Below are 11,062 nucleotides of genomic sequence, written 5' to 3'. Positions count from 1 at the left end.
TAGATTTAAATACTTGAATCGAACATTTAGTTCTTAGAATGTAAATGTTTTAGGAGTTTACATTCTAAAATATTGAGAACCAAGTAATACTTGGAGTAAGTGATAGGTGATGGTGAAACTCTTGTGTAGCTGATACAACATAAACAAGGATTTGGATCTTCTGCACATGCCCAAGTTAGATACTAGAGATGCTAATAATGTAACAGAAGTGACAAGAAGAAGTACAAAAGATAAATCATGTGTAATATTGAATGCTCTGGTGTTCAGATCATCACTTGTATTATGATACAACAATGATTAGATCCTATGCTGGTTTCAGAACCAAGAATGAAGTTGAATATTTTGTATTATGTTATTAGTCCATATATATCAGATATTCTACTTCACTGCTACTTCTAATTTATAATGGGAACCATGAAAATCCCACTTAAGGAACCTCTGAATCACAATGTAAAAGAAGAGGTAATTTGTATTATGATCAGAAATGGTAACAGAACCCACCACTGATATCTGGTCTGAGAAACAGAGGAGGAGTCAGTGTCAGTGACGCCAACTAGAAAACGACAATCACCAACTGAAGGGTCTCGGAAAGTGATCATACCAAGCCCATCAAAATTGCAGCTTCGTGAGTCTTGCATTTGCAACTGATAGTAACTGTTGAAAGCATATGAGATGTTACCCTTCTCCCCAATCCCATTACAAGAACCTCCATAACCAAGTGTGGTGCAATCCGCAACAGTGCATGCGATTCTCACATGGTTTGCTACGTTTTGAGCATCTATGGAGGGGCTTGCAACACACCATCTGGGTGGAAGATACTGAACATTCTTTGCATTCTTCAATTCCTTGTTTCCAAGGCCAAGATCTAGAGGATACTTGGCTTGGCCATCAAATGAGAATATCCCCCAGTGTCTTTCAAACCCTCCTGGGAGAATGCTCTTTGCTCCTTCATCAAGCAGACTGAAGAGATAGATGTCCATAGGAGGAGCACCTGGCCTTAAAGGGGTCCCTTTGTTGTTTAGAACATGACTGAGGAGACCTTGATTGAAAACCTTTGCTGCACTGATATTTGCACCAATGGCTCCATCTGAGGGCCAACCAATTTCCCCAATGATTATAGGCATTTCACCATATCCCAGTTTAGTAAGGGCTGCAACCAAAGTGTCATAGTTTCCATCAAATGCATTGGTGTACACATTGTTCCCATCTGTGACAGGATGAGTAGTTCCCTCAAAGAATGCATAGTCTTGTGGGAAATCTTTGTTGTCGTAGAGGCTGAGGAATGGGTAGATATTAACAACAAATGGGGCATCGTTTGAGTTGAGAAACTGAACCAGCTGAGTCATGATTTGGGTCAGTTCTGGCCGGAATGCCCCTTGGGAAGGAAGTGAAGACTCGTATGCATCTGCATTGCAAGGGACAACTAGTTTGATGTAACTAGCAAGATTTGCTTTCACTAAAGACTGCTGTAGATTGAGTATGGCTGGCATCACCAAGTTCTGAAATTCACCATTATAACTAGTGAGGAATGGTTCATTACCAACAGCAATGTACCTATAACAAAAAGAACAATGGTTTAGATGCTGTTAAACATCAAAACATTTCTAAAGAAAAAAACTAGCTATAAGTCTGTAACAGCTGATACTTATGGCTGGGGAAGAAGGGGAAAGGTTCGAGGTCGTAAAGAAAGTTAACAGAAGCCAGTGTTCAAAAGAAAAAGTTCTTTAACTGTAGTATACATGATACTTTAGTTAAACTTACAAACATTGTTCTTCATGCTAAATGAATAGGATCTTTCTTATTGGGACAAATACTTCAAACTATAGTGTTCGTTTGGCAGAGAGCAAATTCAAGACTTCAACATAATAATAACATTCCATGGAAGATTAAAGCTTCTGATAATTTCTATTTGAGGTAATCTCATTCACAGATATTTTTGAATTGTTCATGATATACTTGATGGTAAAAAAAAAAAAAGAATCAAATAATCTTTTCATATCTACCGTGAAAGAATATTATAATAGATGAACTAAATGCTGATGAAGACTTTAAACGACTGCATTAAGCGACTCATGCCATAAGAAATCCCAGTGCAATATGCAAAACACATCTCAGGATGGGAGCAAAAACACTGAATATGTGTGTTATCTACTCTTCTTCAAGAAATTCAAATCATATAATGTTGAAGATAATAAAGTAAGGACTTGATTCTTGACACTATTTGACTGTAAAAGATAGCTTTATCATACAGCAAACTTTCCTCCGTGTTGATACAACAAAATAAACCACTCCACACACTATTATCATGGCGTCAGTATTAATGATAGACACCGTTAAGGAAACAAAAATAGCCATTGATTTTGAAACTTAAGGTTTGATTCTTAAACAAGTTGCTCATGTGTATTGAAAAACTTGGTTGGAAAAGACAGAACACGCTTCTTGATAATCTCTACATAACTCAAAAGAAACTTGTCCCCAAGTAAAAGTATTGGTTTTGAAAGAAAAACCTGATATCAGCACCATGTTTTCCGATGTAAGCAGAAACATTCTGGCGAAGCCACAAATCAGCAGCAGTAGGGGAAGTGCCGAGGAGGGCCAACATGTCATTGGGAATCCCAAGCATCACTTGAATCCCACTCCCCATGAGAGGCTTAAGCACCTCAGGCTCTGCCTCAAACACCTTTACTTTTGGAATCTTGTTATCTTTCAAGAGATCAACCACCGTGGAAGGCTTCAACTTGTGGAAAGAAACGGTGCCCCAGTTCACCCCTATTGCTGATTCTCCCATCGGAACAACCCACCTCCATGCCAACACCCACACCATCATAGCACCACCCCACAACCTTCCCTCCAACATTCTAACACTAAAAAGAACAAACAAACACGCTTTAACCGCTCATTAAACAAAGATTTTGCAGCAATTTCAGGGGGGAGAGACACAGAATGCAGAGCTAGAACTAGCTCAGTCCTCACACACTAACTGTGTTAACTGCTAACAAAGATTAATGGGAACTTCCTTGTCTTTTTAGCTCGACAAAGATTAAGATTATGCAGCTTTACCAGAATGCCCTCCATGTCTTTGTAAATGTTTCATATTGCAAACAGAATATTGTTGTTTTTAGATTTTTATGTTTTATGGCTATTATAATAACTCCATCTTTTCTTTAAGGAAATTGCTATGCTTCTGAAATCCACTTTTTCCTTTGTTCACACACACCATTTGTGTGATTAGTTATTTAGTTTTGTTCGTTTGGTACTTGGGTTGCCCAAATAGGTTATTGATTTGGACGAGAAATATTCTCATCATTATTGTTATATTATTCTTTGGAGATATACTTAATTATGACTGAAATTCCGACTTCACTGATTTTATATGTATAAGTTATATATAACTTGGTAGCTGGTAATTGGAAATTAAGTCACATAGGATGCTTAGTTTCATTACTTCAGGAACTCCCTTAATTTAAAGGTTGGATAATACCAGCAAAAGAATCGGTAATCTTCTCCATATGATCAGAGTGGTGCCTGTAGAAAAAAACACTGATGTTCAAGTTACAGTGAGCTTATGCTCATATCATTTGATAAAATGAAAAGTTAAGTTAATTACATTTTTAGCAGTTTTTTCCTCTCTCACATTCACGTTCTAAAACATGAAAAATATTTAATTAGTCCACGATATCTACTTCTGTTTAAATGTGTCAGTTTATTATCATTTTTAAAATGTCAATGTCAATTTTTCTGTTTAAGTGTATCAGTTTATTATCCATTTTTAAAATGTTAATGTCAATTTTAGAAAAAAAATATCTTAATTAGATTAATTTCAGAAAAAATATATTAATACAATATTAATACAGTTAAATATTGGTATTTATATTAAAAAATATTAGTAAAAATCACTAATAAAGTCAATGATTCTTTATCGAAAAATACTTAAGATATTTTTTATTTAAAATTGAGATTCGATTAACACATCAATTCAATACTAAACTGATATATTTAAATCAATTCAATACTAAACTGATATATTTAAATAACCATAAATATCATTTAACTAATTAAATCTCTGAAAAATAGAAATAGAATAGAAAAAAGGACATAATCGTAATTTGAGTGAAGAGAAAAGTAGTGTGTATCACGTGGCAGAAGGAGGTCGTCCTTTGTAGCCACTCTTCATTGGTTCATATGGGAAGTGAAGGAACTAGAACTAAGATGAATTTGAAGACAAGTTATATTATAAACTATCAATTATTAATTTGAATTGTATTATAAATTAGTTTAATTATGAAAATTTAGTTGACAGATAAATATATCAGAGCGTAGATAAAAGGAGATAGATTATTAAAAAGTAATGTATAAAAGAATTTCTACATTTGGATACATAGGATAGGAGTAGTTGTGTTGTGAGGCATGTCCTTTAGGAGGCCTTCAAGCCCTATTTTAATATTCCCAATCCCAATCAACACAAAAAGGCAATAGTTGCTTCTTTTTTTAATAAAACCTTGACAAAGCAGAATTATGGGCAAAAATTTCAATTCAACCTTTGTTCTTATTCTCCTCTCCTTCGCCTTTCAATAGGCTTTTAGGGAATCGAGCATCAATTGGGAATTTGGGCTCATTAGCATAGAATATTGGAAGCTCATTATACTCATTTTTGACTATGCTGTCTCCCACTACAACAAAAAGAGAATACTAGAAACGTATAACTGTTTCTAACTCCTACCATTCTCTTTGATAGTGAGATTTACTTAATAAACAACTTATAAAGTAAATTCCAAGTTAAATGGAAAACAATAAATTTAGAATGTCATCTCAGAAAGTAAATTAATTAAGAAATAGTTTAATCCTACCAAGGCTTAGTCCCATAATATAATTTAATAGTAATTTGATAATGGATCTCAACAAAAGTCGAAATTTTAGTGTAAAGGAAGTCGCTATATTGATATATAATTAAATTCCAACATAAAAACTAATGTTACAGAGTATGCACAAATCACTCTAATTTGCACATGATCTCCACATCCATCGTTTACCAAGACTCTTCAGGCAGTAGGAAGATTATGGCATAAACCTGTAATGGTTGACATCAGAACATGTCAATCGTCTACGAACAGGATCACCAGGTCACTGAAAACTTTGATGTTGTGTCTGTTGTGTCTGTTGTGTCTAAGTCCTTACAAAATCAGGTTGGTTGGTGACAGATCTCACCCACGACCATTTATGATCTTTGGTATCAACCGGGTTATTTGCCTGCGCCACATCCTCCAAGGGAATGTATGCATAGTTTCCATTAATGGGACCAGTAACAAATCCAGTATACCCTGCCATAACACCGTGGATTGCAGAGTGTGCTAGGAGTGTACAATACAAGTTATCAGAGGCATTTGCGTGCACTGCACGGATCATGTACGTAGGATCAATGTACTTCACCGTAAATAACTCATGGGGGTGTTCCCTTGCCCACCAGTTATTTAGCTCTGACTTCAACCATACACCAACATCTAAGAACACCAAGTTCCCTGATTCATCTCGTTCTTCCTTCTGTGAATCGGTTCTGGGGATTATGTCCTGGCCAGCACCCTCAGCAACCACAATCACGGCATGTCCATTTTCCTTCAGTCTCTGGTCAAGAAACTCAAAGAGCCCTCCTTTCCCTTCCAGGTAGAAATCTATTTCGGGAATTAAACAGCAATCAACATCGCGGCTGCTGAGAGTTGCATGTAGAGCAATGTGGCCTGTGCTTCGACCCATCAACTTGACCAGGCCTATGCCGTTCACTGCACTCTCGGCCTCCACATGAGCAGCACTGATTGCTTGCTGAGCCATTTCAACAGCTGTTTGGAATCCAAAAGATTTGTCAATTATTCCCACATCATTATCCACAGTTTTAGGAATTCCAACAACTGCAACTCCCAGTTTGCGACGCTGTATTTCTTCAAATATCTTGACTGCACCTCTCATAGTCCCATCTCCTCCTATAATGTACACCTGTTCACGTGCATAATCAACAACTTCGGTTACTTTTCTTTCTTTCTACCTTTCCTGCATTCTGTATCTACATTTTTTTTTTCTACCAAATACATTGATTAGAAATAACTAAACCTGATTGAAGGCGTGATTTTGGATGGCGTCGACGATGTCATTGAGGTGAAAACCGCCTCTGGATGTCTGGAGGAGTGTGCCACCGACGTTGTGCCAATGGTGAACAAGTTTGGGGTTGAGGGGGAGTGGCTCGGAGGAGTAAAACCCTCTGTACCCAGCGGTGATGCCCATAATATGACGGACGCCATAGAGGTGCCACAAACCCACTACAAGCTCTCTGATGACGGTGTTAAGGCCCGGGCAGAGACCCCCGCAGGTGACAATGGCGGCGCGGACATGGGAAGGGTCGAAGTGGATGTGCTTGCGGGGACCGGCGCGGTGGTAGGCGAAGCGGGGAAAGGGAGAGGGGTTGTTTTCGATCTGGCGGAGTACGAGGTCGGAATGAGTAAGGTAGAAACCATGATCATGCAGATGGTGGGTGTTGAAGTAGGGGTTGTGATCCAACGGGTTAGGGCGTGTTTGGAGGTTCGGAACATAGTGGCTGAGATGAGGCACCTCTTTCAGGTATATGGGTTTGAACAAGTTGGATAGGTCTGATTCTGATTCTGCTTCTGAGTTGGAAAATGCAGCCATGGCTGTGTATCTTCTCAGTTCTTCTTCTGAGTCTCCTTTGTAGAGTGATTTTGAAAAAATGGCGGTGAGTACGTGGCGCTTCATGGTTCAGGTTTTTGACACGCTACACCAGAATTATTTACACCTAGTGCACCATGTTTAGACACTTCTGCATCCTTATCTCCATTTTTTTATTTTAATTTAGTTTTAACATAAGCTTCTTTCTCTCATACATTGACAAATTTTCTAAAATTTTGTAAGAATTATTTTAACGTATGGGAAAATTAAGTTAGTTCTTGTTTGCTTTATATAAAGGTATAATTATTTGCAACGTATCCAGTTTCGTTTTAATGTGTCTAAATGGTACCCGTTTTTAACTTTGCATCTATTTAGTACTCAAATTAGTTAATTTGCATCAATATGGTTCATCCCGTTAAATTTTCAGAAACGTAGTTAACGGAACAATGATCTGGCATTGTAGAACGGATACGTGTCAATGAGAATAATTGTACAGTGGCAATGGGTGGGTAACGTGTCATACCCTATTTCAATTGATTTTCCCTACTGAAAAAATCCTAATTTTCCATTCCCATGTTCATTTTCTTCTTCGTTGTTCGATTGGTGCAGTGACCGTGAAGCTTACTTGCTGCAGTAGTGAAGTCGCTGGCGAATAGGGAAATGTCGTGTGGTTTTAGTCATCCATTGTCATCTTGTTCGTGTGGGTCACATAATCACAGTGTTTCTTCTCCTGGTATTGTATCTGGGTCAGTGAGTGGAACACCACATTGCAATTGCGGGGAGATTGCAGTGTTAAGAGTTGCAAGAACAGCGAAGAATTGTGGGAAACAATTTTGGGGGTGCCCTCACTACAAGGTTTGATATGTGACTTTTATTTTCGTTTGGGCTGAGTTTTGTTATGGAAAATCATGTTTGCTTTGTTTTTTGTTAATAGCGGAGTGTTGGTGAAGATTTCAAAGCCTGCAACTACTTCAAATGGTGGACGGAAGATAATGGGGATGAAAGAGATGCAACCATTGCTAGACAGAGTCAAAGAATACGTCAACGGGAGAAAGATTTGATTGATTCCGAGAAGTGGTTGATGTACTTGTTTAGGATAATAGGGTTGTTGGGTTTAATTGTGATCGTTCTTTCTATTTGTATTGTTAAAAGTTAGGATGGTTTAACTTTTTGGTTTGATGTTCTTGTTTTGTTAAATCCGTGAAGGTTTAACTGTTTCAATGGTTAAATATGGTTTGTATTTGGGTATGTACTTTGTGTTCGATGAAGTTGTAATGAATGATTATTAAATGAATTGGAAGTGAAATTGTTGGTGATGAAAAGTGTGTTCAAATTGTGATCATACCTTTTTAAAGTTAATCTCCTGTAAATAATTGGATGAATATACATGCTGAACCATAACAGTAAAGATGGATGAAAATGCATTCATTAAACTAGAACTGAATATCATGTGCTGAGTACATAACCTGGGCATATCAAAATAATTTGTCTTTCAAAATAAGCCCAAATATAAACCAACTAGTCAATTACAAATTACAGTTTAAAAAACAAAAAGAAGGTCCAAATTCTTCAAGACAAAACATTCAGTTTCTGGATCATGACTTCCATACTGGGCCCCTTTTAAAAGCCAATTTTGGTCTCTGATTTGTACGTGGAGGTGGTGCCTGAATTGGTTGTTGTGGTCCAGGAGGAGCTTGTGTTGGGGGCTGAATTGGAGTCTCATTTGGTGCTTCAACTGTGGACTGACTTGTAGTCTAATTCGTTATCCAGTCTGTTTTTGATTTTGGGGCAGATGGAACCTTCAACCTTTTTTATGCTGACTCTATTTTTGGCCCATCTCTTCATAAGATAAATCCTAATGTCTTCCATCATGGTGATGATTGCCTTACTTCTTGCATTGATGATTGTATTGTTAAATGCCTCACTCATATTGTTCACCAGTGTGTCACATATTGCCTGCCCTGTGAACTTGGACCTAGACCAAAATTTGTCACACCAAAGCAAAATGAGTACATAAAACTTAATATTGTTCAATCAGAAAAGCATGAATGACTTGCCTTGGAGGAATGGCAATAAGATGTTTAAAGGCATCTTCATTCAACTCTTTCATGTCTCTCATTGTGGCCTCCCATGCTTGAGGGTGAGTTGCTACAGCTGCCTTCCATAACAGTTTTTTCAAGTTTTTGCCAGGAAATTTCTTGGGGAAATTTGCATATATGTGCCTTACACAAAATCTTTGTTCAACATTAGGTATTAATTCTTGTAATGCTGGAAGCAGTCCCTGTAAAAATCAAAAAATAAATTATGAAATCTTGCACAAATTATAGATGCAGACAGTAATATAAATGGTTATAGAGATGCTTACTTTCTGTTGATCAGACATGAAGGTAATTCCCCTGTAGACTTCAATCCCACCAAGATCATCCACCAAGAGCTCTAAAAATCAACTCCACGTTTCTTTATTCTCGACTTCAACAACACAATATGCCAAAGGAACCATTTGGTCATTACCATCTCTTGCCACAGCTGATAATAATTCCCCACCATATTTTTCTTTTAGGAAACATCCATCTAACCCAATGATAGGCCTACAACTAACAAAGCTGTCCTTACAAGCCTTTAAACACACATATAGTCTTTTGAAAGTTTTCTGTCCTTCGTTATCATCTACACTAACCTTCATAGTAGATCCTGGATTAGACCTTAACAGTTCTTGGGCATAGTCATAAACAATTTTATATTGTTCCCTAAATGACCCTTCCACATTCTTGTATGCCATTTTTTTTGCTCTATGGGCAGTTGCCCTGGAGATTCCAATATTCCATTTTCTTCCAACTCTGTTTTTAATATTTGTAAGTTTAATATCAGGACTATCTCTTATGTTTTTTTCTAATCTCTGACTTAACCATTTAGATGTTATCATCCTGATATTAAACTCCCTACTGCAGGTATGTTCATTTATAATTCGTCTTAGCTGCTAAGTACTTTGAGCAGATTTGTATGCACAATAAGCATACCACTTACATGTTCCTTTTGCTCCAAGACACTTCACACAGATCCTTCGTTTGTCATTTCTAAAGATTTTTAATTTCCTTCCATTGTGCACACCATAAGTTCTTATTGCTTCCACAACCTCACCTCCATGTTCCTCAATTACAATTTCTACAGGCACATCAACCTCACCTCCATGTTCCTCAATTACAATTTCTACAAGCACATCAACCTGACCTCCATCCTCCTCACTTTGAACCTGTACACCCTCATCAACCTCTCCTCCATCATCCTCATTTTGGACCTGGAGACCCTCCCTCACATCACCCTCTTCCACAACAGGATGATATTCTAACAGATTCACTACCTCAGCTTCATCTACTTTGTGAACCACATACAAATGTACTTGACCATTAAGAGTGGCAATATTCACCATATGACATGCCCCTCGGTCATCAGACAACAACTCCAATCTACCCTCCAAAACAGATCCTCCACCCACTGCATACCACATCTCTTTCACATTTGCATAACCCATCTCCTTCAGAATACCCAAAATCTCGAAATAGCTCCATCTATCTGGGTCACATGCCAAAATACTTAATTGTCCAACATATTGCAGTGACCCATTGCTCTCAAACCTCCCACCATGATGAAAAACAACTTCGAAATGGTCGTCCATACCAACAATAACATATAAATACTACCCTGCGAAATACCATTTTACCCAAACAAAGCAACACAAATTACAATTTCATACCACTATAAGACCGACAAAAACATGAAAATAGACAAAAGCATAATAGGGGACCACTGCTCGTGCCCACAAACACACTTCATGAACCACCATCGTCAATGAAATCATAAAAAAGGACAACCATCGTCAAACAAATCATAAAAAATTGAAATAGCACCGCATAAAATAATTAAATTAATCAAACCCTAAACCCCACCATTCTAAAAACAATTAATTCAATGAAAGACAAATTAAAATGATTCGCGCACATGGAATCCGAAATACTTGCTACTTTGATGTCAATTACAGCTTCAATTTCCTCCACAACGCTCGAAATTGTCAATTCGAATTGAACCCTAACTTCAACTTCTAATTCGTTCCCAAATCGCATCCCTTTTTATTTTTCAATTTCATTTTTTCGAAACATTGTTCCACATCACACACCTGGTAATGCCACGTAATATTTTTTTCCCACTTAAGTAGTTAACATGGTCAGACGTTAAGTCATTTAACGAAGTCAATTAAAAGGGACCAAATTGATGCAAATTAACTAATTTGGGTACTAAATAGAAGCAAAGTTAAAAGCGGGTACCATTTAGACACATTGGAACGAATCTGGGTACGTTGCGAATAATTATACCTTATATAAATTAATATGAAAAATAA

At 37.3% G+C, this 11,062-nt stretch overlaps 3 protein-coding genes across 3 annotated transcripts; 1 reads left to right on the top strand and 2 right to left on the bottom strand.

The window, feature by feature from the left end:
* Nucleotides 1-222: 222 nt before the first annotated feature.
* On the bottom strand, nucleotides 223-3,383 carry LOC114176375 (glucan endo-1,3-beta-glucosidase 5-like). Its single transcript, XM_028061415.1, has 2 exons — nucleotides 2,508-3,383; nucleotides 223-1,554 (listed from the first exon to the last, which is right to left on the bottom strand). The coding sequence occupies exons 1-2, from the start codon at nucleotides 2,855-2,857 to the stop codon at nucleotides 444-446; spliced, it is 1,461 nt and encodes a 486-aa protein (XP_027917216.1). The 5' UTR covers nucleotides 2,858-3,383; the 3' UTR covers nucleotides 223-443.
* A 1,479-nt stretch (nucleotides 3,384-4,862) lies between these two features.
* LOC114176374 (ATP-dependent 6-phosphofructokinase 2) lies at nucleotides 4,863-6,781 on the bottom strand. Its single transcript, XM_028061414.1, has 2 exons — nucleotides 6,100-6,781; nucleotides 4,863-5,985 (listed from the first exon to the last, which is right to left on the bottom strand). The coding sequence occupies exons 1-2, from the start codon at nucleotides 6,754-6,756 to the stop codon at nucleotides 5,164-5,166; spliced, it is 1,479 nt and encodes a 492-aa protein (XP_027917215.1). The 5' UTR covers nucleotides 6,757-6,781; the 3' UTR covers nucleotides 4,863-5,163.
* Nucleotides 6,782-7,305: 524 nt separating this feature from the next.
* On the top strand, nucleotides 7,306-7,840 carry LOC114176378. Its single transcript, XM_028061418.1, has 2 exons — nucleotides 7,306-7,524; nucleotides 7,604-7,840. Exons 1-2 carry the CDS (start codon nucleotides 7,330-7,332, stop codon nucleotides 7,823-7,825), a joined length of 417 nt encoding a protein of 138 aa, XP_027917219.1. The 5' UTR covers nucleotides 7,306-7,329; the 3' UTR covers nucleotides 7,826-7,840.
* The last annotated feature ends 3,222 nt before the right edge of the window (nucleotides 7,841-11,062 follow it).

Source organism: Vigna unguiculata, chromosome 3 (genome assembly GCF_004118075.2).
Source record: "Vigna unguiculata cultivar IT97K-499-35 chromosome 3, ASM411807v1, whole genome shotgun sequence".
NCBI classification, from domain to species: Eukaryota; Viridiplantae; Streptophyta; class Magnoliopsida; order Fabales; family Fabaceae; genus Vigna; species Vigna unguiculata.
The sequence above is the reverse complement of the archived record's forward strand: the minus strand, read 5'-3'. Positions and strand labels throughout refer to the sequence as shown.

Coding starts and splice junctions, on each gene's coding strand:
- LOC114176374 (XM_028061414.1), bottom strand. CDS start 6,756: ATGAAGCGCCACGTACTCACCGCCATTTTTTCAAAATCACTCTACAAA. Junction 5,986..6,099: donor AAAATCACGCCTTCAATCAG/GTTTAGTTATTT, acceptor GCACGTGAACAG/GTGTACATTATAGGAGGAGA.
- LOC114176375 (XM_028061415.1), bottom strand. CDS start 2,857: ATGTTGGAGGGAAGGTTGTGGGGTGGTGCTATGATGGTGTGGGTGTTG. Junction 1,555..2,507: donor AAACATGGTGCTGATATCAG/GTTTTTCTTTCA, acceptor TTTTTGTTATAG/GTACATTGCTGTTGGTAATG.
- LOC114176378 (XM_028061418.1), top strand. CDS start 7,330: ATGTCGTGTGGTTTTAGTCATCCATTGTCATCTTGTTCGTGTGGGTCA. Junction 7,525..7,603: donor GGGGGTGCCCTCACTACAAG/GTTTGATATGTG, acceptor TTTTGTTAATAG/CGGAGTGTTGGTGAAGATTT.